The sequence below is a fragment of the Excalfactoria chinensis genome, chromosome 8 (assembly GCF_039878825.1).
Source record: "Excalfactoria chinensis isolate bCotChi1 chromosome 8, bCotChi1.hap2, whole genome shotgun sequence".
NCBI classification, from domain to species: Eukaryota; Metazoa; Chordata; class Aves; order Galliformes; family Phasianidae; genus Excalfactoria; species Excalfactoria chinensis.
This window is the reverse complement of record NC_092832.1, coordinates 8,879,369-8,906,398: the sequence shown is the minus strand read 5'-3', so window position 1 is coordinate 8,906,398 and position 27,030 is coordinate 8,879,369. Positions and strand designations below refer to the sequence as shown.

At 38.2% G+C, this 27,030-nt stretch overlaps 1 protein-coding gene across 1 annotated transcript in view; it reads left to right on the top strand.

Moving 5' to 3' along the window:
• The window catches only part of COL24A1 (collagen type XXIV alpha 1 chain), a 110,318-nt gene that overhangs the window by 1,528 nt on the left and 81,760 nt on the right, over positions 1-27,030 (top strand). Inside the window, exons 2-8 of the mRNA XM_072343519.1 lie at positions 3,643-3,707; positions 8,528-9,816; positions 13,326-13,379; positions 15,909-15,962; positions 18,685-18,738; positions 20,138-20,191; positions 25,265-25,309. Coding sequence (XP_072199620.1) covers positions 3,643-3,707; positions 8,528-9,816; positions 13,326-13,379; positions 15,909-15,962; positions 18,685-18,738; positions 20,138-20,191; positions 25,265-25,309 — 1,615 coding nt within the window. The remainder of the gene's footprint in view (positions 1-3,642; positions 3,708-8,527; positions 9,817-13,325; positions 13,380-15,908; positions 15,963-18,684; positions 18,739-20,137; positions 20,192-25,264; positions 25,310-27,030) is intronic.

Below are 27,030 nucleotides of genomic sequence, written 5' to 3'. Positions count from 1 at the left end.
GTTGTAGGATTCCTCTCAGGCCACTGCTCCCCAGGAGGGACTAGCAATGTACTGTTCCTCTCACCTTCTCTTTTGTCTTTTCCTTTCTTTACTCTGTGAGCCTGCTGCAACGTTCCCAGGGTTTCTCCCTCATTTGGGTGTGCAGGTTGCTTGTCCTCTCAGCCATGCCAGCCACATGCCTCTTTGAACCAGAGGCAGCGCTGGCCTGCTGTCTGGTCCCCTCATGGCAGCAGAGAGATGTCTGTCCTCTCAGGTCTTGAACTATCAGATTCTTAACTGCTTTAGGATCATAGATGTGGGAGGTGTTATCACCTTTCCCCAAAACCTTCTTAGGGCTGTACCTGAGTTAATTTCTCTTGAGTGTTTTGAGAGACCAGATATACTGTGGTGTGTGGTCTGCCACTCGTTGCCCTTTTTTCCTTTATGCTGAGACTTTTCTTGTTGATAGTTCTGGGAAAGTTTGTGTGGGAGGTATTGTGATGTGGTTAGAGCTGCCCAGCTGAAAGGAGTGCTGTGAAAAGCAGATACAGTGTCTTTAGGCTGGGAGGTAAGGAAAAATAAAGCAAACAAACACAACAGAAGAAAGGGGAGCAATTATGCCAGTGCCTCTCAGTCAGTGAGCTGCTCCTGCCCTTGCTCTAGGACCAAACAAGTGAAGGAGCTGGGTATCCAGAGGCTCCTGGATACTGAGCATCAGTGGAGGTGTCAGAGGCAAGAGATCACACTGCCTTGAGCTGTAGGCTGCCCCAGGCAGGCCTAAGGAGAGAAGACTGTCTGAATATCCTGGTCTACTACAGTGTAGTGTCTCTCCCCTAAGTTTAATCACCTGCATGAGATTTACAAGAGGGCTTTTGGTTGGAGTGGTGTGAGGAAGCCTGCTGCATTTACTCAGGTGATTTAGAAGCTGAATGCTGTGAAGATAGCCACTATGAGGAAAGCCACATTGTGCCTTAGGGTGCCTTAAAAGACATATATGTGATGCTCTTATGTCCTATGTGACCGATAAAAGCTGGGCTTTTGTGCTCAGAGGATATCTAATGCAGCACTGCATGTGGGGCAGGCACTGGTATTTCAGCCATTGTCACTGGTGGATGCACAGCTGTATGCAGCACTCAAGTTTAGCATCTTCTGTGCCTGTCCCTTTGGGGTCAGGTTTTCTGGCCTTCTCCACCACCAGCTAGTGGTATTCCTTCCTTCAAATCTGAGGTTCAGAAAGCTGTCAGGGAATAGAGAATGTTGTTACATGACACCACCAAGCAATGACCAAATACAAGCTTCACATGCTGCTGAATAGTCTTCAAATGGTGGAGTTTTGCCTTGTTGTTTGTCAAGACTTGCTTTGAAGCTTATCAGTTCCCTCAACTGTATGTCATCCTGAATGGGGGGAAAAAGAAAACAACGCACCACCATAAAAACTCAGTCACCTTCCACTCATAGGAAAAAGAAAGGAGCCACAAGATATTAAGGATTATCAGAAAGATAAGCTCAATTTTAAGTGGTATGATGGCTCAACTACATTTGGTAGTTTCTACCTCCAGATAGTTATGTAATTGTCAGCAGCTTGTGTATGCGTTTGAAACAAGAGAGAGGATACCAAGCTAGGGGAAGCTTAAGAGGTTCCTGGATTGTAGGACAGGACGTTGCTAAGGACTTTAGGGACAGCTCCAGTCTGATGTTAAAAGGGGAAAAGTAGCCAACAGTGTAGTCAGTCATTTCTGAATTTTTCTGTTATTGTGTCCCAGCAGGGCAAGGCTCCCCAAGAGTTATGGGCTCTGCTAAGGCATGTGGGCCAGGGTTGGGCTTCTGTGCCCTGCATGTTCTTGCTATGTTCTTGTAGCCACAGCAGAAGTAGATCAAGCCATGTATGTGTAATACAGCGGGAAGCCTGGCGGCCCAGTGACTACATGAGCATAGCATGTGAGAGCTGGCTGCTTTGTTTCTTTTGATGTTAATAATAGTGGTCTTGACCAAGAAGGGAGTGTTTGAATGAATAGGTTGAATTCTATTTTTTCCTTTTCCGTCTTTGGCCACAAGGGCTTCATTGTGCAGCTTCACTTTAGGTTTGCACATGGTTTCATTTACAAAATGTTTCCACTTGTTGTGGAAAAAGGTAGAAGGAAGAAAAACCTTTTCCATGTATTAGGGGACCTCCAGCTCTATGGTTGTCTCTGGTCCCTGTTTTTTCTCTCAGCTGCTTGCTCATCTGTTCTTGACATTAGCTGGAAAGCACTGTATAAGCCAGACATTTGTCTTTATGTCTCTTTATATTCAGTTACATCTGTGTGACTTACAACCCTGAGAGCATTTCAGAATTTCTTGCCTTTTTACAACATTTTCTGGGATGTGACAGAGGCAAATGTCTGACCCACAGCTTGTCTCTCTCTGACTTTGTGGAAGAGGCTGTTGCTGTGTTAAGGAATTGTGTTTGCAATTTGGGCTCTCTAAGCATCCTGAATTTTGAGTTCAGTTAATTTGTGTTATTTTTCAACTGAGAATCTGGTTTGTGTCCTTGAAAATAGGAAAACGAGAAAAATAAAAATAGAAAAAGTTGTCTCATTTTGGCTGATGCAGTTCAGTGTGTGGACTCCTTGCTAGCACAACTATCTGTCCACCTTCAAGACTTTCTTTCACTAAACTTCTGATTAGATTAAAAGATGATGGAGTATGTGACACAGGATTCTTTTTCTTGTGAATTATACACTGAACTTGAATTTTGGTGTTCAAAGCTGAACAAAAAAGAAGTAATGTGAGCCCTTGGGTTGTGATTGCAAATACTTGGAAGAAATATAAAGCAGTATTTAGTGGAGAACTTTATATATAGATATTTGTAAATCATAGCGTAATTTATTGTCATTGGAGCATTACTAGTATCTACCTTTTGTATATGCTATCCTCTGTGCTGCAGGTAAAGGCCTGCAGGGTAAAAGAAGAAACTTGTCTGCCTTTACCATTTGTACCACATGCTCCTGTACAGATGTGTGAGCTTTTCTTCCTGCACTTTCTTGATTATTTTTTTGTTTGTTTTTTAATGGGTGATTCTGGGATACTCTTTAATATTCTGTCAGAGTATGAAGCTTTAAGTCACGATGGGATTTTACTTATTTGTTAATTTTTGCTTTGAGAAGCATATCTCATTTGTAACATGACCAAAAAAACATTAGCATGCAGGAAGGAAAGTGATGCAACATTTTCATTTATGATAGTTGATGTGGTAGGGTGACAAGGTTGAAGGTACACTGGCATAAAAGTATCTAATAGGCATGAACTTGTCATTTGTTTTATAGTTTCTTTGCAGTAACCTTTTTTCCCCCCAGGAAGAAATCTTCTACATAGCAGCTCTTGTACTTGAAGGCTGCTGCAAGAAATATAAAACAGATGTAGTTACTTTATTAATAAAAGCAGTTGTCAAATATATGTACCATATATGAAGGCATACATGGTCCTTGCTCTCTGTGTAAAACACCTTCTCAGCATTGGCTGGAAAGCTGTACAACATAAAGACTGGAAGGCTTTGAACTGGGGCTTGCTGAAGTCAGCGGTATCCTGCCATTGACTTTGGGTGTTGAATGAAGTTTCTAATTCTTTGGAGTCCTGAATCTTTATGTATTTTCTCACGCCCTCTTTTCTTTCTTCCCCTTTTAGGAAGATCTTCCTTCTTTGTATTGCAATATGTACAGCTGCGGGTGTTGCCAAAGCACCCAAGCAAGGTGAGAATACTTTCTTACAGAAGGATGTTGGTTTATTTTTTTACCAGACAGAAAGAGTAAATGGCGTGTGTTACTAGTGACCCTAGGTTCAGTTCCTCATGGTGACTTAAATATCAGCTACCATATAACGAGAGCAAAAGTTTAAAGTAACCAGTGTGGAAAAGATGACCTTTGAAAAATTACTCAGATTTTCTGTCCATGAAATTGTTTACATATTTAAACAGACTCTTCATAAAAGAGAAGTCTTGTAAGGAGAAAAGGCTTTGATTGTGTCTTCAGTGCAAGTGGGTGTCCTTGGGGGTGGCAAGCTATGACTGAGTTACCTTTGCACTTCTGAGGACAAACAGGCAAACTAGCGTGTATAATAAAGGCTTAGTCTAGGCTGGCATCATTAAAGAAAGAAAGTGAAATTGTGTATTCTTTTCATTTTGCATTCAGTTGCTGATGTTAGGAAGGAAATATGGTTGTCTTGTTTTTTGTCTTTTTTAATCAGCCAACTGTTACAGCTGCACCAGAAGTTTATTATGAGATCATTGTGGGAGTATTAGCATCCCAAAATGGTGGAAGCTAACATGCCACTTACTATTCAGTAGCCATGAGAGTGGCAGTATCAGTTCTCTTCCATATTCCTTTCACTGTACAGATGAAGCAAGAAATAGCTTGTCCTTGGCTGATGTGGTAACTGTGATCTTCATGTGATATTCAGCTGGATGCAAACAGCTGGGTTTCATGATTAAGTCAAGTTGCATTCCTGATAACATCTTACTAGAGCCTCATAGTTATACCTCCAGCATCCCACTGCTACTCTCAGCAGTGTTATTTTTCCTTCTTGTTATTCCTTGTGCTTGGCAAAGTTGTGTTTTTGTTGTTGCTGTTGTTGTGGTGGTGTGTTTTTTTGTTTGTTTGTTTTGTTTTGTTTTGTTTGGTTGGTTTTTTTTTTTGTTTCTGCACCTTGCTCACCCATGCCCCTGAAACTCAGCAGCTTTAGGAGATGGAAAAATGCGACTCCTGAAAAGCAACTGAGTAAGTGCGTGTATGGGAAATTGGTAATCACAGCCTGAACCTCTGATTAATCAGCTGAGGCAAGTGTCAGGTCAGCTGTGGGAGCACAGGTGAGAGTAATTTAGCTGTGCTCCCCGAAGGGGTGGAGCTTGACTCTGCCTCCTCTAGACCTCATTTAAGGGCTGGCCACCACTAAGGCAGAATCTCTTGGAGATTGCTTCCTGGTGGAGATTGCCTCAACATTTCCCAGTGAAGGCATCCATATCAGTGAGTCTTTCCTCATAAATAACCTTTTGAATATCTGTTACCATCTTTGTATCATTCCACCTTACAGTGTGTATGCCAGAAATCTCTCCTTCAGAAATCTTGTAGTTGAATCATAGGACTCAAAATTGTTAGAGGAGGAAGCATAAGTGAATGACATTATTTTCTCAAATAAATAAATAAATAGAAATCTTGAGAGAAACAAGTCTGTGGGGAAGGGAGGAAAAGGAAAAGTCAGAATGGCTCAAGAATATCCTTCAGTCTATACGGTATGCACTGAGGTAGCACTGCTCCATTCACAGAGCTTTAGGGTTTGTCTAGAAACAGGTTAGTCTGCTCATTTATAATGATGTTAACACCTAAGCTGGTATCAAAGCTTTCTTTGCACTCTGTGTTTCAAAAGGAGTATTCTGTCAAATAGGAAGACACTAGCAAGAGTAACTAATGTTCTTTCTTTCTGAGATGATCAGATAGCATGTGCTTTACTTGAGAAGCTACACTTAATGCGTTATGGTAGGGTGCTATAAGCTCTGTTCAGTGAAATACATGTAAATATACAGCCTTGACTTTTATGAATTGTTCTTTGATTTTTGTCCTGAGAACATGCAGAATATGCATCTCTGGCTGGCTTTGCTGTGCTAGTTACCTTGCCTTGGTGTCCAGGAAGTATCATTTGCAACACTGGGTTATAAATTATCCAACTGCAAAAGCACCACCTGGGAAATGGGTAACCTGCTGAGTTCTGGTGAAGCTGACAAATGAATGATTTTCACTTTTCTGTACCCATGTTGGAAGACAAATCATATGTGTATTGGGTTTGCTGAAATGGAGAGAACACCCCAAATATTCTGCCCTTAGAAAAGTCATGAAAGTGGGGGAGTATGGAAGATGAACAACAGAGACTGAACAAAAGAGTGACACACAACACTACTCGCCATTCTTTTGGGGATTGTTTTGTGATATATATAGTCTTAACTTCTGTTAAGTTTTCCTTCCCTTCACAATCCAATTATGTTGTGAATTTTACAAGTAATCCTAGAAGATGGAAAGAAAGCAACTTACACAAAAAAAACCCAAATAGCTTCTCTTTGAAGAAGAGGAGCTGTTACAATTTGGGGGACTAATGGATTGGGTGAACAGTAAGCGAAGACAGATGTTGCGCAGACATGGATAAACAAAGAAAACTGGCTACTGATAGGTAAAGAAAGTTGTGGTTGTCATGCTGGGAGGAAGAGCTAAGAGGGCTGCCTGCTCCCAAAACCCTGTGTACTGCCAAGAGCTTCTGAAAGCTTAAAAAAGCAAAAAGTAAAAAAAAAAAATAAAATTGGACCAGAAATGAAGTGACTGGCCAAAAATGTCTGGAACAGCCTTTTGGCTTGATGGTGGGTTAATAGGCAGTAAGTCAGCAAGGAATAATTAGCTGGTACTTAATCTTTGCTGTTATTTTTCATGCAGTATTTCTCCATGCTGAGCCTTCTCGAGACCTGTTGTAGTTTGCAGGATGTGGAGAAAGTGTTTTATGTCTCTTCTCTCTCAATATTGCTTTTCCTTTTTAAAAATAATTTTTAAACAATGTGATGTTTACAAATTAGAACTGCCAAAATTTGTCATTTGAGATTTAGAAAGAGTGCTCCTGAACATCATTTTAAAACTGGCTGTTCTATCTCAGTATGGTAGACTTGTTGTTTTATTCTTCAGTTATAATGCTTTGGGCAGAGATCACTTGACACTGTTATTTTTAAATGTAACTATTTAATGATAAATATTTACAAATATCAGCCTAATACTAAAGATTAAAATTGTGATAATCAAGTATACGGTTAAGTTGGATTGGTTTTCCTGGTGCAGTGTAGCACAGAAGTGCTGAAGCTGTCTCTGAAGCCAATGTGGAGCTGCTTGTCCCTGTGAGATTTCTGTATTGCCCAGAGGAATACACATGTACAGCTTTCCTCTCTGTAACTGCACACGGAACGTGCAGGACCAGGGTCCTGGGAAAGTGCGGGGGTTCATTAACAGAGCTGCAAAGTAGAATACTTCTTCTATAACCTGACCTCTCTTATCAGTTTGACAGATTAAAATACAGCCTAGTTAGTTAATTGCTCTGAGGCAGAACATCTTGAGAAACTGGCGTACGCGTGACTTTCTGCAAAGACATGCTCTCCCCATAGTTCTAGTTGGGCTGGCTGCCAGGCCAATCTTGGCTCTCCTGCAGATCTCTAACATGGATAGAAACACCACAAGGTGTGTAATTAATTTTCAAGATGCACAGTGCGCCCAGGTTGATGCTTTTGGTTCCAACTTTTAAACCACTCTCAAGGAAGTCTCAGACTCTTGTCATAATTTACTGCTGATACTAAGCCAACATCTGTGTGTTCTTAAAGTTTGCTGTGAATACATTCTGTAAACAGAGAAAAAGAAGACTTGGGAAAGAAGCCTTTTTTCCACTAAAATAGTGAAAATCCATTTGTTTCAGTTGCTCTTTAGCTTCTCTTTGTTTCTCCCATTTTGTTATGCCATTTAGTAGCTTTATTTGCTTAAAAAGAGCACTCAGTTGCATGATTAATAAATAAATAAAATTAAAAGTAATACCCTCAGTTAAATGCTGTAGGAAGTGTTCTGTTCCCCATTAGGTTTATTGTATCAGTGCAATGGTTAAATAATATTAGTCATCTTTAATATAGGCAGTTTCCTGTAGCTCAGGTCCAGTCAGTTGTTACAGAAAAAAAAATGCTTCTGTGCAATAGTGCCTATGAAAACTGTGTGATGTTCAGCTTCCCCTTGCACAGAAAATTGAGAAGTTTAGGTTGGAACGGACTTCAGCCTTGTCTGGCCCTACCTGGTGCTGAGATCAGGGTCAATCATAGAATTAGAATCATAGAATTATCCAGGTTGGAAAAGACCTTGAAGATCATCAAGTCCAACCGCAGCCTAACCAGTACCCCATCTCTAAGAAAAAAAAAAAAAAAAAAAAAAAAAAAAACCAACCTCTGCTAAATCATATCCCTGAGTACCACAATGTCGATGTCAATGTCGATGTTAGTCTGGGCTGCTGGCTGCTGTCCACCTCTGCTCTGAGGACCGGTGAGAAAGGAGCTTGCACGATGCCCCTGGGCACTGCTTACTGTGTTAGTGATAGCTTGTCCTTTCATGGAAACAAAATATCCCTCCCTTGAATGTTAATATTTTTCAGACAAAGAGGAAAATCATGTTTTTTTGTTTGTTTGTTTTTGTTTTGTTTTTTGTTTGCTTGTTTGTTTGTTTCTTGTTTTGAAGGGGAGGCAGGCAGGAATTGCAAAATGGAAGTAGTATGTTCATTAACTCTTGTGAAAAGGTTGATAACAGCAAATGGGGACTTTTCAGTTTCATGAATGAATTAACTTCCACTGGGCATTACGTGAGCTTCTTTTTATTAAATATTTTTTTGTCAGGAAAGCCTTAATTAAATTTGTGGTATTTATGTGAAAGACTGACATATATGTTTTACACTTGTTTATCTGGATCTGAATTTGAGCTCATGAGTGAAATGAACAATATGCCTTCAATTCTTTTTACAGCAGTAGATGTCCTTCATCAGCTCGGCCTTGTGAGCGATGTCCAGCAGCCGTCAGTGACGCCAGTGCCCTCAGCAGTGCCACCCTTGCCCCAGGGGGTTCGCCTGGCCGTGTCTGGAGTTGTGCTGACTGGTGACGCTCATGTCGAGGCCTCCGTCGCTGAAGTCATACCAGCAAGTCTAGGGCGTCGCTTTACCATATTGGTTGGATTGTACTCTTACACTGTAAACAATGCTTTTCTTTTCAGTATTAGGAACAAAACTAGACTGCAGTTTGGTGTCCAGTTGCTACCGAGAAAGGTAGCGGTGTACACTGGAGGGAAGCAGCCTGTGTACTTTGATTATAGTGTTCATAATGAACAGTGGCACTGGTTTGCCATTGAAATTAGAGACAAGACTGTCTCAATGTTTGCTGAGTGCGGACAGAAGTACTATAGCAGGGAAATGCTTTATGAAGTGGAGGCATTTGATTTGGATGGTTTATTTACCCTGGGAAGAATGAACTCTCACTCTGTCAGCTTTGAAGGAGTTATATGCCAGCTAGATATCATCCCCTCTGGAGAAGCCTCTGCAAACTATTGTAAATACGTAAAACAGCAGTGTCGCCAGGCTGAAACATATCGATCTCTGCTAGGAACACCATATGCTGGTGTGCTGGATGTTTCTTTGAAGAAAGATATTGTTGAGAAAAAACAGTGGGAAGATGTATCTTATAAAAGGAAAGAAGCATCAAATGGTCCTGTTACCAACATAGCTCGGATTCACTCTGTACTGGAGTACCTTGAGTCAATAAATGTCTCAGCATCAGAATTTGCAGAGTCTAAACCCCTGCTGCTAGAAGTGTGGCCAGAAACAGAACTCCAAGAGGAGGCCAGTCTTCCCCTTCACCAGCAGGAGCCAAGCAAAGAAAGAGGCAGCACTGAAAAAAACAAGGCTTCATATCCAAATACTTCGCATACTACCACAGAAGATGCAGACAGCCAAAGTGAGCTTTCTCTGATCTTCCCCGTAAAACAGAAAAAAATGAAAAGCAAGGGAATGGGCAAAGAAAAACAGCATTTAGATGAACCAACCAAAAAGCAGCAGATCTCCAACACAACTCTGTACAGTTTGACTGCTGACCTCTCCCTAGATAATCAGCTTGGTCTGGAAGAAGATCCACTTGATGTTAATAAGACTTATCACACAGAAAACACTTATTATATTGATGTTGATAACTACAACTATGAAGATCATGGCAAAATGTTTGAAATAGGAAGTAGCAGAGGTTTAAAGGGGGAGACTGGACCTCCTGTAAGTTACCTTTACTACGCTCTTTATAATGAAGCAACATAGATTTAAAAGAGGCTTTGAAATAGATCTGGAAAAACGTGCCAGGCTGTGATTACTGCTTTTCCCATTTGTACTGTGCAAAAGTCTGTCTGCCATAACTGTGTCTCTGGCATATAATTTTGGCCTATATGGAGTGTATTTTTATTTACTGGTGGAATACATAGGCATTCAATTCTGGTGAAGTGGTGGGCAACCCAAACTTTTTTTAAAATTTGAACTGCAGCCAGATGTTTCTAACTGCTAATTATGGAGGCTGCTCACTTAATAAAATTACAGGGTAATTTCATACTCTCTACAAATGTAGACACTGTTCCATGAAAAGAACAACCAGACTGTTTGGAAGAATGATACGGTTTTCTCAGTTGAGTGATGCTATCAAAATTTGTAATTGTTGAAGCAGACCGCTTGTAGAATCTATTCCTTTCAAACCATTCCTAACCCACAGTTACAGGATCATGCAAACCTGCACGAGAAGTAATGTTTAGAATTCAATTTTGTGGCATTTCTTCATTTAGCAGGGTAAGAGATCTCTGAAATGACTGCAAATGCACAGCAGTGCTTTTAATAGCACTAATTTTTCCTTTCTTACTGTGTGCTTGAGGGTCATAAACTTTTTCATACATAAAATTGGGGTCAATGCACACAGAACTACATGCAAGAAAGGACAGAGGTTCCTATTTAGTCTTGGAGAGATTATATTAACTCTTGTCTGAGTCTCTAGTTAAAATCTGTTAAACTGTGGCATGGAGAGAGTTGTTCTCCATGTGATTCTCTTGTATTTGTGTGGTTATTACTGGAAAGTATTTTGATAGGAGGGGGCAAGCAGTTTCTTGAATATGCATGTATCATCTCAGCACTGAAAAAATATTTTCTTTGGGTAGTCAGCAACTGAAAACTTACGTAGAAATTTAATTTTTACTCTAAACAGAATCTTGATGCAATCTTGTGAATGTGAAGCCAGTCTTCTTCTTTTTTCATTTTTTTTTTAGCCCTTTATGGGGACGAGTGTACAGCTATATATGTAGCTGTTATAGATGTGAATTGAGGTTAATTTTCATTTTTGCTGCTTGTGACATTTAACAACTGCTAATGGAAAGTTTTGATTCATAGCATGTAATTTTAAAATTGTATATTTAAATTTATTGACTGTAGCAGACTGAAATCACCATTTCTTACGTGGCACAGAAATGGCTGCTAATGTTGGGGTTGTTGGTGTTTGTTTGTTTTTGTGTGTGTGTGTGCGTACTAAGCAGCTGCAAACTGATGCTCTGGTTTTGCTAGATGCAGACACTGTGTATTCAATGATTCGTACCACCTGATCCGGAGAGCTCAAAATGTATATGAAAGATGCGTATGCTATGATTTTGTATGTTTGTCTTATGGTGCATTGCTAAGTCAGAGTTTCAATAACATGCCCAAGGTCTTAGAAGTGATGCACTGCAGAGCTAGGCGGACCACAGACCACTGTGGGCACAAATTCAGCTGGAAGGACAAATGGACCCCACTGAGCCTATGGGTAGACTAAAGCTCTTGTTGCCACAGAGGTTTTTGCTGAAGCAAGAAAAGGGTCTCTGAATGGTTCTTCCACAGAAGATTTCTGTAAAGAATTGTGTTTGGTGGAGGTCGTGTGGCACTGTGCCTGCTGCTGTCATTGAACTCAGACTTGCAGAGATACTCTTGGTTTCTCAGTCTAGTACATCCTTGGAGAGAAGACCGTAATAATCCAGGTTTTATCTTTAAGGCTCTTACATTTTAATAAATAAGTATCCACAGAGTCTTATCAGTGGGGATCCTACAAAAACAGCAGTGAGGGACTTGCAGAGCTTCCCTGCAGCAAAAAGAAATCCTGATGAGGCATGAAGCCCCTTTTATTTTTTTCTTCTCTCATTATGTTGTGGTTGGTTTGAACCTTCTTTCAAGATTTCAGCACAGAAATAACGTTTTTTCTATTGGAGTTGACAGGCAAGAACTAGCTTTTGTGGTTCTTAGACTCCTCAGCTTCATTTTAGCTCTTAATCATCTACCAGAACTGATTCTTGCCTTGTATAATTAGGCCCCATGAATTCCATGATCCAACAGCTGCGGAATTCACCCATTGCTATAAAGCAGGGCTCCAGAATTCAGACCTTCCTTTATGGATAGCATATCTAATTCTTCTACTTAATTCTTCAAAATCACTTTGACTGAGTAAAATCCTAGCAATTGCAATGACCAGAATCTCAATATAACTGCATAACTACCAGCCCAAGAAAAAAAAAAAAAAAAAAAAAAAAAAGGCTATTATTTGTATTCAGGATAACCCACCTGTGTTACAGAGCCTTGCTCCTAAACCTGACATTTCCCAATTAAGTTGGTTTTGAAACAGTCAGGGGGGTTCCAGAATTCAGCTAGACTTTTATGAATAAAGACTTGAATTCTGCAGTTTGAAATTCCCACTGTTTTCCTGTTTTGTTTAACTAGTAGAGCTGTAACTATTCAAGTGTCTCTAGCAGATTTTTTGTGAATGAGCAGGGTGGCATCTTCAGGAATCCATAATACTGAAACTTTGTAGTAGAAGATTGTATCACTTCAGTATTGTCTATTGTCTAGTTAAAATAGTCCTTTCCAATTAATCATAGTAAAGGATTACTGCATTTTATTTATTTATTTTTTGCTCTTACTCAGAATAACAGTTGTTTGTTTGTTTTGTTTTTTATCCAGAATTGTGTGTGGCCTGTATTTTAGCCAAATGAAGGTAATTGGCTTGGCCACTGAAAATTTGCAATCAGCACCGATAGTAACATACTATCTAACATTCTTAGAATAGCTGTTAATCTGAGCTATTTGCAAAAGATTCATCAGGTTATAAACTATATAAACTGTAAACTATTTAGGAATGCATTCACAAAAATAGAAGAATCTGTGTTTTTGGTTTTTTTTAAGTGAATGATATATTTTATTTGCAAGTGAAACAGAGAATGGGCACAGTGCCAGTTATTCTCATCCCAAGCTCACAGCTGGTGAAACCAAATGATCATTTCTCCATATTTACTGTCTCTTCTATTCATGCCTGTTTTTTTCTGTGCAGTGCTATCTCATTTTTCATAACAAGTTGTCTGACTTCATAAAGTGTTTGGCATGCCTCCGTATTTATTAAAAATACTTAACTATTCTGCTCTTTGTTTTGAAATACAATGATCTGGTTTCCAATTATTGAGATGAGCTGTTCTTCCTTTGTAAATTTTGCTTAAATGTATTTGTGTTAATCTAGATTGTTGGCTCCAATTCCTCAGGCCAGAAGTGATTTTTAAACGTCTGATATTGAGCAAAATTAAAAACACACGTGCTTGTAGCTTAAGACTCATTTTTCAAGCAGTGAAGTCTTCCACAACCAGAAAATCATTGGATAGAAGAACCAGTGTTATTCAGACTTGTGGTGCTATCCTTGTGTTTGTTTTTAGCCTCAATTGTTTTGATTTTTCTGTCACCAGGGTCCTCCGGGTCCTCCAGGTCTTCCTGGTCCATCGGGAAAAAGAGGTCCTCGGGTGAGTAAAAGAGCTATGTTCTTGTGTAGCTCTGCACAGGTCACTGACAATTAAGATGGATATGGTATAATTTTTTTTTTTTCATCTTTATTTGCATACTTGTTGATTATGAAAGTGTGATTCCTAAGATTTGGAAGATAGGTTAAAATATGGCACAGTAACTTTATCTTCTGCTGTGAGCTCCCAGTGTGGTCAGTTCTATGTAAGGGTGCATATATGCAGGGCATTGTGACATTTTTCCTACCTTTAATTGCTTGCAATATTAATTTTTTGGTATTTTCCACACTGGCCCCATCTGGTACTCTGCAACCTAAGGTCAAGTTCATTTAGTTTTGGAATGAGGAATGAGTAATGTGTGTCCCTGTGCAGACAAGCAGGCAGTGAACACAAATTTAACCACTGCAAGACATAAAAAAATTGTTCTCAATAATCTATTTTAGGCTCTAGTGTTACAGCAGCTTGACAAAAGTTGTGATAGGTAATGTAAGGATTTGTTGCATAGAAGATTTTGGGCTGTGGTATTTGAGGATGTAAGTGGTTATGGCTGGAATTCACATAGCTAGCCAAATGGCAAGTGGGAAGCAAGGGAGCAGATTATACAAAAATCCCAGCAGATGTGTGGGAGTAATGTCAAATCAGCCTTTGAGGCACATTTAAACAAGCTGTCACTCCACATTGCGTTCAATGTTCTGTTTTCTGCTGGCTTTCAAAACTTGGTGTGGCTGGCTAGGAAAGTGCAGCCCTCCAAGGGGCAGGAACTGACCTGGTGCTTTAGGGCAGCTGGTGACAAGGGACTGCATGAGACACATTTAGAAGTATAACATGAAAACAATCTTTTCAAATCCATATCTTCCTCACTTGATGTCTTGTTTTGTTTTGTTTCCAAATTATCCTGCTAAAGATAAGCTGATGGTTTGTACAGCATGAATTTTTGTGTTGCTGAACTATAAGCTATGTCAGAAAACATGTCTTATATTGTTGTATAGGGTGTCTGGAGAGGTGAGGAAATGAGCAAGGTGAATATTTACCAGCATTTCTGACACAAACAGAGTTTAAAACACATTCTAGAGCTGAGAAAGTATTTTAAGCAAATAATATTTGTTTTAAATGCCTGAGATCCTTACTATTCAATACTGCAAGTGCAGTTAGTGCAGAGACATGATATGATGGAGAAGTGTTTTGGGCCAAAAAAAAACATGTAAAACCCTGTTGATGCAAACAACAATCTACCAATCTGCCCTGTGACTTCTGTCTTCCGTTGTGTGAGCTGCCCTTTGTGGTCCAAAAACGTGACTAGAGGTATTGGGAAGCAGTGGAGTGTGGAGCTGCAGTGCCTGGGCCTCCTCCAAGGTTCGAACCTGATCACAGAATCACAGAATGACCTGGGTTGGAAGGGACCTCAAGGATCATGAAGTTCCAACCCCCCTGCCTGGCAGGGCCACCAAACTCCCACAACAGAGTGGAAGATCCAGACATTCCTGATCCAGACAGTGGTTCATGTGGATTGGACACTACCTGATTAATATTACAGATTTCTACTAAAAAATAATTCCAATTTTTTTAAATTATTATTATTTGTGATAGAGCTAAATCTGCATCTGACACACAGTTTTGAGTTTCATATTTGTTTCTTTTTCCAATTTCTCCAGAATAAACTTTCAGGAAGTTCAGAAATAACCAGCAGGGAGGCCAAATTCCCTCAGCACCTCCTGTTTCACCAGGATGCCTTCACAGCTCTGTGTTGACACTGTGAAGGAAAAATTAACGCTGTGTTTATCTTTTGTAAGAACACTGAGTGTATGAGAGAGCTGAAACAGAATCTTATTATTTTCAGTTTATGTGAAGTTTTGGCTGTAGTGGATCCAGGACAAGCTTTGCTGCTGACTTGCTGGAGTTAACTTTTCACTGGTTTGGTCCTTCAGTTTTTGGAAGAAGGATAGCTGCTGACAGCCACTGCAGAAATATGCACACTTCATCACAATTGAAGATTACTCAGCGTATTGCAAGAATGGACATTTATCTTGGGTGGTGTTCCAGCTACTAGATATAGACAGTCCTGGTTAGCCATTCGGTTCCTGGAATAGTTTCAGTTGAACTGTTCTGGCAACAAATCCATTTTTTACACCGGCTATGAGACGGTCTGAAGGGTTTCTGTCTGTAGTGATTCGTTTTGAGGAGGTAGAATACATTGCTTTATGTCCTCCCTTCAGACAGTGAACACTATTCTAGTTCCTTATTTTGTAACTAATAGTTGAGTGTCTCAATGTGATTTCTCTGTGTTAATCCAGTGCCTCCAAGTTCTGCAGCTGCAGAGCCAGTCTGCAGTCAGTGCATGCTGAATTCCTTTCAAGATTTGGGAATACTTAACTTTTTATTGTTAGTAGGCTGTGCTCATTTCTTGAGATTCTCTTAAAAATCTCAACCAGTGCTTCTACAAACAACAGTAACACAGTAAAATGATTCGCTGGATGAATGTGAACAGTTTAGTGAATTGCTGAATAATCCCTTTCTTTTTGTTTGTTTCTATAGGGTATTCCAGGACCACATGGTAATCCAGGTTTACCCGGATTGCCAGGTCCAAAGGTGAGTTAATTTATCCATGTTTCTGTGTAAATACATGGACTTCTTAATGGCTTTTTGGAAGCCATAGGAGCACTTCCTGTAATAGAAGCAATTGTTTGTCTTCAGTTTATGGATGGGGACTGTTAACATAAGCAATTTTTAATTAAATATAATCAATCAAACAAAACTTAAAATCAAAACAAAATAGCAGTTTATCCAAGAATAAGGAAACTGTCCAGGATGGTGGCTTGCAAGTAAGCAGTCTGTGCATCCCAAAGGAGTTTGTGTAAATCAGCCTAACCTCGTAGATAAACTGGAATTTAAGGGAGAATAAGCAATGTTGTCTGCAATCTTTTGCCTTGATTAAGAACAAGAACAGAAAAAAGAAACTGAGTCATTCTCTATAAATTCCTCTTTTTGTAGGTGTCCAGTCTTTCATATTTAAATACTCCGATATTTCAGACATTCACACTTGATGTGATACTTAAAACTGCAGCAAAAATACTAGACCTGGAAGCTCAGATAAAAACCCTTCAAATCTGTGTCACTCAATGCCCCTTTAAATAGACTTGACAGATTTGTGCAACTGTAGAATGCCTTCGACTCATATTTAGTTTAAACAATTTGATAGATAAGTTAGTAAAAAAACAGCAGGAACTTTGATTTGTTTTAGCACAATTCCTTATGGCAGAAATCTGACCTGTCATGGCAGGTGTTAAAAACTGCTTGAGGACATAAAAAGAAATTTAATAAAGCTTTCAGTGTTAAACACTGTAAAACTGAATAACTCTATCTGGTATGTGTTCATTAGTTAGTATCTGCTTTTATAGGAACTGGTAAACTCAGAGGTCCACAATTAATTGTTACATTATCTGTGCTAGCTGTATAATAATGTACATTGTTAGAAAAACAATTATAACCAGTTACTCCTAAGATTTGTTTTATTATGGATTTTCTCACTCCATTGGGTCATAATCCTTAATGACTCTGTAGCCATATTCATGAATTTATGAATAGAAATGTATGCGCAAATGCATGTTTGTGTGTATATATGCATGTGTGTCTCTCTCTATATGCATGTCTCTCTATATATATATATATATACACTTGTGTGTGTATATATATATGTACACATATTTCAGTAGGTGTGTAGCACACTTCTTAATTTGTTATATTATAAATTATCCTTTCAATACAAGCGCCTTCTGAAACTTTAAGTAAAAACTATCCAGGTGCTCACCATGAGTTGACTGTGTGCATCTAGATGACCTACAAAGATTACTAAGCTGAAATTAAACATTTTTGGATCTCAAAACATAGGAGATAAATTGCAACAGTGTTCTGTCACTGACAATGCAGCTTTGAAATCCATGCATTTTTCCTTTTAGTTTTGAAGCATCCTTTACGCACTTGTTTGAAGCATGGAACAATGTTAGCTAGTATCCTTGTAAATGTTTCTATTGGTTTTCTCAAACAGATTCCACCCCTGAACATGTGTAGACAGTTCCCACCAATAGCTGAGCATCCTCAGCATTTAATTCCTGGTAAACAATTGGAGGGGTGTTAAAGTAATTAAAAAGTATTTCATAAAGCTTGGCTGCATTTCTAGCTCTCTGTGAAAAGGATTAGCACAAGAAAATCTGTCTTGTGGATTTTGGCACTGTTTTAACTACTCTGTAATGTTACGTATATCAAATAATGAGATGCTTTATATTATCCTTACATCTTGACCTGTGGTCAAGTGTTCATCCACAACTGATGTGTAACAATGGCCTGGTTTTCTGTTTTTTTTTTGTTTGTTTGTTTGTTTGTTTTAATTATTATTTTAACTAATCAAGAGCTGATCATGATTTTATTTCCCCTTTTTGTTTAATGTGTCTGCACTGGAAAATGAAACCAGAAGACAAACTGGATTTGTTCAAAGAATGTAATAATTTGCCTTCCAAAATGTAAACCAGTTGCTGAAAAATACTTGGATATCTCTTGCTGTGCTGAAGAACTCTGTTCTGTGTGGTCTGACGCACCAATTAAACACTACAGGTTCTGCTTAGCAGGAGTGCTTCAGAAGAGCATTTTCCAAGTGTTGTAAGGAATGTATTAATCTCATGGATAGGCTCCTGGGGATGCCTATGAGAAAAAAAAGTTGTTGCTGAAAGTGTTAGGAGAACTAGAAATTTGGAATGGAGATTAAAAACTCAGCAATCACTATATTGGAAAATGATATCATTACATAGCCTTGTTGGGATGTGCCGGTCTGTGATAAGGAAAGCTAAGCTTTTGAAGCAAGTGAACAGTTATAAACAGGCCTACTATGCAAAGGAATTGAAAATATAATTGCATTGGGAACTGAAACAATGGCATTCTCTGCCTATACCCATTTTGTGTTAGTTTGATATATGGAGGAAATTTTATTGGTAAAGCAGAAAACAGGATTTATATTTGGTTATAATTGTGAATACATGCACACTGACATATCTGCATTCCTAGACAATTTGCAAATGAAAACTTGTAATCAAATGTTGTTGTGATGTGGAATTTAAGAAACAGATCTCCTTTCAGTGTGCATTGCTGTATTTTGCTATGATTCATTGCAAGTTTTTGTCTGATGCATTATCTATATTACCAGATAGTTATGTGTATTTCCCTTTCTCTTGCTACACCAGTTAAAACATTTGTTTCCATGTATATAATTTAAAAACTCTCTTCCCTGTTGATATTAATAAGCTCAATTTCTCTGCAATAGGGCCCTAAAGGGGACCCAGGATTCTCCCCAGGACAGGCAAAACGTGGAGAAAAGGTAACACTTCATTATTGAAAAATATTGAAGTCTTGTTTAGCAGTTACACAAGTTATAACAAGACAATGCTTTGTGTGTGTTGTACTTCTGATGTGTTTTGACACTTCTGTGAGACTGATCAGTGGAGACACAGGTGATGTAATGAACCACAGGTAAATAAGAACTACTACTAAAGCTGAAATGTGAGTTATGTATCTTATTTTGTTTGGGGGAATGACAAAGTACTGATCCCTGTTTTCTTGAGCACTGTGCATTAGTACAAAACAGACAAAATCTGATAAGTGCACTCATTGTCTACAGTATTGCAGCCAGTCAGTTTTTATTGTAGTTAGTCAGACTCGATGCTAAGATTTGTCCTCACTTTTGAGAATTCCATCTAGCCCTTTCTAGGCTTCTGCAGCCAAGTTAGCAGTTGTTCTCTCTCCTCAAAATAGTTATGTATATATAAAATATTGAGATAATCTAGTATGATTCTTCATAGAAGTTGTGGGCTTTTAGCTTGTGACTATTTTCAGAAAACAAATCTGCTACTGCTTGCGTATGAAACTTTTAAATGAAAGTGATAATGCTAAACATTTAATGGCATTCTAATGTGTTCTCATTCTTAGAATGACTTGCATTTATGCAAAATTCTATTAGGAGTATTTGCTGGTAGTTTAATTATGGAATGCTTATGCTAAGTACAAAAAAGATAGAAGTCCAGGACTTGGTCTATCCATGATGAGTCAATCATTTGCTAGTAACTGTTACTTACTAACTGCTGATGCATATGTAAAATAAGATTTCTTTGTTTTTATCAAACCCTAACATTCTTAAATACGTATTTTTAGTGGTAAAGAGCTGCTGAGCAAAATTCAATATTTCAATCGATGCCCTGCTAAGAAACTTAATGCTGTTTTTGTGGAAATTGCAACGTTGTTTCAAGTTAGCCAGTTTGTACTTCCGGCAGCTTTATTAGTGTCATGAGCTATAACCTGTCCCCTTGAAACTCAAGGGATATTCATTGGCAGGAGCCCATACTGTTATGGATATTGTATTGAACAGTCTAAAATTCACCCACATATAAGTATGAGCTATACCAAAATATATATAGCATGCATCTGTAATCCACAAAAATCAGATTAGGCATTTTTATTCTTCTCACTGTTTTGAGTTTTTAAATTAATCTTTTACCCAACACAGATTTCCTCAGTTCTATTACCAGTTACTGTACTTGAGGAAATGCAGCCTTCTCAGGTTTTCTTCGTTTAAGTAAAAATAACCTGTGCCTGACTTAAAAATAACAATAATCATAATAATCTTTTTCATACCAAATGTTCAAGAGAAGACATTATTTACTACATGTTGATAGCCTATGCTGTGGTCCAATGCAACACTGATTCTGGCTGTTGTTGTACAGGGTGATCCAGGTCCAATAGGCTTTTCAGGACCACCAGGGATCAAAGGCCAGAAGGTAAGTTCCTGTTTCCTATTTCACATAGCCCTCCCTGGCTCAAAACTACAGCCACCAGAAGGAAGAATGATAGAAAGTGTATGAGCTTTTCTTACTGCTGGTACTGTCAAATGTATGAGGTCAGAATCTAAAACTAAGCAAACATTGTGGCAGGTATGGCAAACCCTGCTGGTTGTATAGGTGTGCCTGCAAGATACAGCCATTGTAAGATTGTTTCTATTCAATTTTCAGTCTTTTCATTTTTCTTCCTACCTTGTGTACTTCACAGTATGCAAAAAGCTCTGCGGGATCATGTGTTCTTTTGCTAGTAGTACTTCTGCATTATTTACTTCTTTTCCAAACATGTGCCAGAATTGCTAAATAGAAGCCAAGTAAAATAAGTTCCAATTTTGAGTGCTACTGTTCTTGTTGGTTGTTGTTTTTTTTTAGTATGAAAAAGGCCAGGTACTATATATTGCATTAATAAATGCATAAAAACTTACGTCAGTCCTATGTATACAGGAAGGCAAAAGGCAAACAAGGAGTTCTGGAAAAGGAAACAGAAGGATGTCACTAGAGAAAATGATACAACCTTTAAAAATAAACACAGAGTGAGGGAATGAGTGCAGTTTACGTGGAAGGAGAGAATATCTGGCATGTAGGCCGCTCTGGTTAGGATGTATTATAGACATACTGGCAAAAATTGGCAAGAAAGCTGAGAAGTGCTATTATGTACTATCTTTTAATAAGACATTTCTGTTTTGCAAGTGTAATAAAAAGAATGGAAAACAAATAAAACAGTAGAATTTAGTATTATGTAGCATTAAAGGCAGTTGTAAAGTGTACATCAAAAGGATGGGATAAATTGTTAGAAAGATAAGCTCTGGTATTCATGGTCACACCATGACATATAATGGAGAATTAATACTTAAAGGCTCGCTTGTTAATGAATTCAAGATGAAATGGTATTGAAACAAAACTCGTGTTCAGTGTTATGAGATGTCTTCATTTGACATTGTCTTAATAGTTGTGTAAAAGAGTAAAACATATAAATATAAATAAATAAATCCAGTACTAATTCATTTCTAGAATTAACAGAAGCAGTTAATGTGTGACCAGAAAAGGAAGCTATCACTTAAGTAATGTGAGGAGTGTGGAAACTCACTTGGCCGAACACGTGTGCTCTGAGTTTTACGAAGTGGTCAAACGTGTAGTTGCAACAAGAATTTGCATTCCCCTTGTGAGAGCTAACCAATAAATCTGGACATCGATAGCTTTTGTAGCTCACTTGAACTTGGGCAGCCTTGAGATTCTCCAAATATTATGCTTTCTCATTTCATCAGGTTTATGGTTAGAAAACAAAGTAATTTTTGTTTTAAAGCTCTTTATATGGGAAGCAGCTGTCACTTGTTCTGGACCATGAGTCTGATATTTAGGGGCAAGGAAATAAATATCTCATGGCTATCATGCTCTCTTCCTGCTACAAGAACTCACCTCCTATCTGAGGGTAGAGACTCAGTGAAGAACTGGGATCACTTGATCACTGGAAACTTTACAGTCTGTTTGAATGTTGTATGCATCAGACACTAATTAGAACCATGCTTAAGTTAACTTCTGCCTGACCTGCATTGCAAGAGCACCAGGTTTTGAACAGCACTGAACCTGTAAACAATAAAAAGTATTTCATGCTTAATTTTTTCAATGATAAATTCAGAATTAGTTGCATCACTTTTCAATATTTATGAATGGGTAAACATTCTGTCAGACTGGTCCTTTTCTGTTAGTTTATTGGTATCTTGGAAATCATTTCAAAAGGAATGTAAATAGAAGTAGCTATGAAGTCATCTGGATCCAAGAATAGACTGCACGATAAAAAGTACTTCAATTTTTGTTCTGTGATCCAGTGTTACTGGGTAATTGCCACAGCGTGGAGTAAATACCTTATTTATGATCAACTTTCTCTTCCCCTTAAAAAAGGAATGTGAGAAAATCTTATATGAGAATTAATGGCATCAAAAATTGATTTATTTTTTTTTTTTCACAGATGGCTTATGCTGACATATGCAGTTTCTTAAAAGTAGTTAATAGCAAATGAGTCTACAGTTCTTCCAGATTTTCTTTTAAAAATGTAATAGAAGTCCATGTTATTTTCATGAAAATTACTTTTTTTTTTTTTTTTTTTTTTTTTTTTTTTAAAACCAATTTTTGTTAGTGTCTTCCAGAAACACTTAACTCCAGGGTTTGCTGCTTCTGCAAACCCAGCATCCATTCCATGCTATCTGTGGTGATGGTGGCCATGGAACCACTCTGGGTGTGCTGCAGTGCCTGCTGCCCTCCGCTGGACAGGACTGTGTTGTCTGTGCCTGTGAATTATATTTTGTTTAACAAGTTTTTTACTCCAAATTTTCCTGCTTCTGGACTTTGTACAAAGTTGTTCAGAGTTTATGCATGGTGGAAATTTGAGGCAAATATGTATATTATTTTCGCTTCTTTGACCTGGATAACTTTTGAGAAGCTGTAGGCTTCTGGTTCTTTTCTGAAAGAGTTCAATAGATCATGTTAGAAATGTTTCTTAAAAAGATTCAATTTACCAAAAATAATAATAAAAAAAAAAAAATTAAGTTCTCAGTGCAGTAAAAAAGTGTGAGTGGACCTGCTGCTTTGGATTATAGCTATAAAATGATGTATTTCTTTCTATAAAGCTGAGACTATAGTTATTTGTTTTTTGTTGTGAGATAGTAAAACAAAATTATGTTAACAGTCAGAACTGTATGAACAGATAATTTTGATTGACCTTTTTTGTTACGCAGCATGTGTCAGGGTACATATCTTTATGTCTGCATGTCAACATGAAGTATTTCTCTTTCCTGTAACACAAGCTGCAAAGCAAAGCTTTGCTCTGTTCAGGGTGAGGGTTTTGTTGCTCTGGATGGGGTTCTGAATGTGCTCCAGAATAAGTGCAGAAAGTTGCATGCTCATGAGTTGTTTAAGGGCTTGATTTTCAGGCATCTTTGAAGCAGAGAAATGGTGGCTGGAAGCTTAGGATTTAGTTTGCAGAGAATGCTGTTTCAAGTGCACAAATCGTATCTCAAGCTATCTCTGACAGTGTCGTCTTAAAATCAGTCCTTGAAAAACTTTCCTTGTGGTGGTCCAGAGACTTTGTAAGGATGGAAATCCCCTCATTCTCTTCTCCCCACAAGAAAGGCCTTCTTTACCTCTGCAGACAGGTTGGTAGTTGCCTCTGACAGTCAGACAACTGCAGTGGAGATTTGTCAGCATCAGGATGGTTCTCCTGTGTGCAGACATCACTTAATCTGGGTCCTTAGCTTCATTTTGAAACACTTAAATGACTTGAAGTGAATTAAGACTGTGCTAACTCTGAGAAAGAATATTTACTCTAAAACAGGAGTTCACTGCAGTTTTTCTCAGGCAGAAGATGCTTTTGTGTAGGCACATGCACACAGGTTAGTCCTTCTTTATCTCATAGTTCCTTCCTTCTTTTGAGATTGTCCATGCAGCTTTCTTTTCTGCTAAACCCTCCCACTTTAAAACTAGACTGTGACAGAATTCTCTGTGAGTGATTGCATATATAGCAGTACTTCCCTTCTACTGAAATAATTGATTATTGAGATATTTCTTTTAGCGACACTTATTTAATTGGTCATTTGATCAGAAGAGGATGAAATTCTGAAATTGGCAAAGTTCATGGAATCCATAATGGGGCTATAACAAAATTTATAGCCTTCTGAGGCACAATTAGAAATCTAAATATGTGTTACTGACTTCTATGAGCGTCTTTAGATCTGCTTTATCAGCTTGATAGCAATACCTGTTCTTAGATTACTGTAATAAATCAGAATATTGTGTAGCAACTTATTTATCCACAATCAGATTAACTGGTTTATTCAGGATATCAATTACAGATTTCTTTTTTACTTCTATTTATTTAATTATTTTTTTCAACAGCAGAGCAGAGCTGCTTTTTCAGATGTGAGATAACATATCGAAATTACTTGACTCAAGTTACAGGATGGTATTGTGGTTTTGATCCTTTATAATTTTGCAAAGCGGCAATATCCCACGTGTGATTAGCAAAATGAAAGGACACACCTGCTTTGAGTTTAAAGAAAAGGAGGCCTTTGGGTTTCTTAATGAATACATCTCTTTTGGAACAGAATTCTTTAAACAGTCCTATAATAGTAAGATTGCCTAACATGTTATTTTCTTCTATTACCTAAAATTATCACTGGGCAGTCACTCTGTCCTTTAATCTTGTATATAATGACTAATTCTATGTAGCAGCATGCTTTTGGTTCAACAGAAACTTAACCAAAATGTGGGGATACCTGACTCTCTGAAATCAGTTGCAGAATTCCTTACAGTGGGTCTGTCACATCACTTTAAAGCTCTACTGGCTAAGAACATCACAGCTCAACACAGCCAGGCATTCCACGTCATCCAAGACAATTCTATTACTAATTCGACATCTTAAAAACCAGTTTTGTGTTAGATTTCTATGCAGAATAAGAAGGTTTTTTTATGTGTGTTTGTTTGTTTGTTTTTTAAGCTGCAGTTTTTGGGAACTTATTTCCAGTACCTCTGCAAGAAATGCAGAGAACAGATACTTGGCCTATGCATGATCATACATGGTCAGCTTGCTTGGGTCTGCCTAGGTGAGCATACAGACCAAGCAGGTTTCTATTTCAAGTGTACTGAAGTGGATAGCATGTTTGAGGTTTCTAGGTATATTTTTAATTCCTTTTTTTTTTTTTTCTTTTAAGAGCTAAATAATGGTTGAAATGATTAAAGTTTAACAGCTTCATGATTCCAGCACCACAAGAAAGATTTTTAGGATGAGGAGCAGGGTATTCTCTTCACTGGTAGGAATTCTGTAAGGGCTAGAATTTATTCTAATGATTTTTTAGGAAAGAAATATTGTGTCCTGCAATGTAGTCCATTGTTGAGAATGTCCGGGAACCATCTGGGACAATACAAACTAGTTTGGATAATGTTTTTTTTTCTTGTTAATGGGAAACTGGAATGGGAAAAAAAAGTCAGTTTGTATTTATCACAGATGTGCTTCTCTACCTGCAGGGTCATAAAGGTTTTATGGGACTGCAAGGGCCACAAGGTGAGCAGGTAAGTAATGAAAACACAGTAGATTGCACACTTTGGATGAGACATTGATGATGGAAGAATGCATAATCCAATATATATGCTTAGTGCAGGCAATCAGTGTAAATTACCAACTGGTTAAGGATTCAGATTGTGTAATGATCAGTGTGGTGAAGAATGGCCTAGATGAAACAGAAAAGACCAACCAAGCTGGCTTGGCAGAAATTGTTGTGAAATTTTTGTTAGATATACAGTTTAGTAGATTGTTAGAGAGAATCTAATTTAATGCATTCTTCATCTTCTAGTATGTTGCAAATTAAGTGCCTATTCAGTACCTTTTCTCACCTCCATGTCAGTTCAAGAAGCGACTTTTTGCAGCACCTAATTGCTAAATATGTTGTGTTAGCAAGAGCAAGACACCTAGCAGCAGAATAAGTGGAGGAGTGAGCTCCCTTTTGGGCAACAATCAAAGGGAAATGACAACAATAACGGATGATAGACACCAGAAAGGAGATAAAAACAATCCATGAACACCATGCATAACTTTATGTTCTTTCCACAATTTTTTTTTCAGTGAGTGGTGATTTGGTGATTTTTATTATAGACCCACAAACATTCTACTGCAATGGCTGTGGTAGATGGCTGCAGCGAGAGCCAGTGGAAGAAAAATTCATTGTTAACTTCAGGAGAATAGTGTCTCAAACTTTAAAGGAGTTGGTAGGGAAAAGTAATCAGTCAGTTTCCATGGAGGGAAAAAGGTTCAACTTGCATTGAAAAATAATTCTGCTAACTATTTGCGCAACCAAGCATGAGTTTCTTTGAAGACAGTTCAACTCAAGAATATGAAGATTGGCAATGTGCAACTGTGTGATATCTCAGTGTTCTCATACTAATTCTGTACATGTTTTCCTGTATTATTGCTTAGAAAATACTCAGACTTCTACTTTAAGAGAGCACTTCAGGTGGAAGTGTTTAGATTTGCAAATAAAACTAGTGTTGTCATTTTCAGACTTGGCTGGAGAAGATGATAAGTTAGACCAGTAGCCATCCATAGCACTTAAATCATGCCAATAGCTTTTAGAGCAAAGGCAGGTATTCCTCTGAATTTGTGAATAGTCGAACTCCTTGAATAGCTGCTAGCAAAAGCAGAATTTTAAAAGGAGGCTGTAAATGCAATGATTCCACTACATTTTGAGATTTTTCATACGCATATTTATTTTAAGTTCCATCTGAGACAAAATAGGAGACTATAGATCCTAGTTCCATAGCAGAACATCCATCAGAAGATGAATTTCTTCCAGTTGAAAACAGGTGCCAGAAAATTGAGACAAAAAATATAGCAACCTGTTTTTCATAGAATCACAGAATTCTTGGAGCTGGATGGGAGCTATGAAGGCCATCTAGTCCATCTCCCCTGCAATGAACAGGGACACTGCAGCTAGATCAAGATACCCAGGGCTTTATACAGACTCGCCTTTTGTCCAGGGAAAGTCTCTGCATTTTTGAGTGCTGATTCCTGTTACTGCTGTTCCCCATAAATCAGCTGTGAAAAGCTCAGAGGAGGTGTCCTGTTCCATTGCTGTAGTAACACTGACATATGACAGTGAGTGGGAAGTTGAGGCTAAGGTATTGTCCACTTTATGGACTTGGCTTTCATAAAAGGAAGTGAATAGACATAGATGGAGCTTCTCATGTCTTTGTAATGGGACCATAGCACATGGTGTCATTTCAGTAAAGCATTTTTT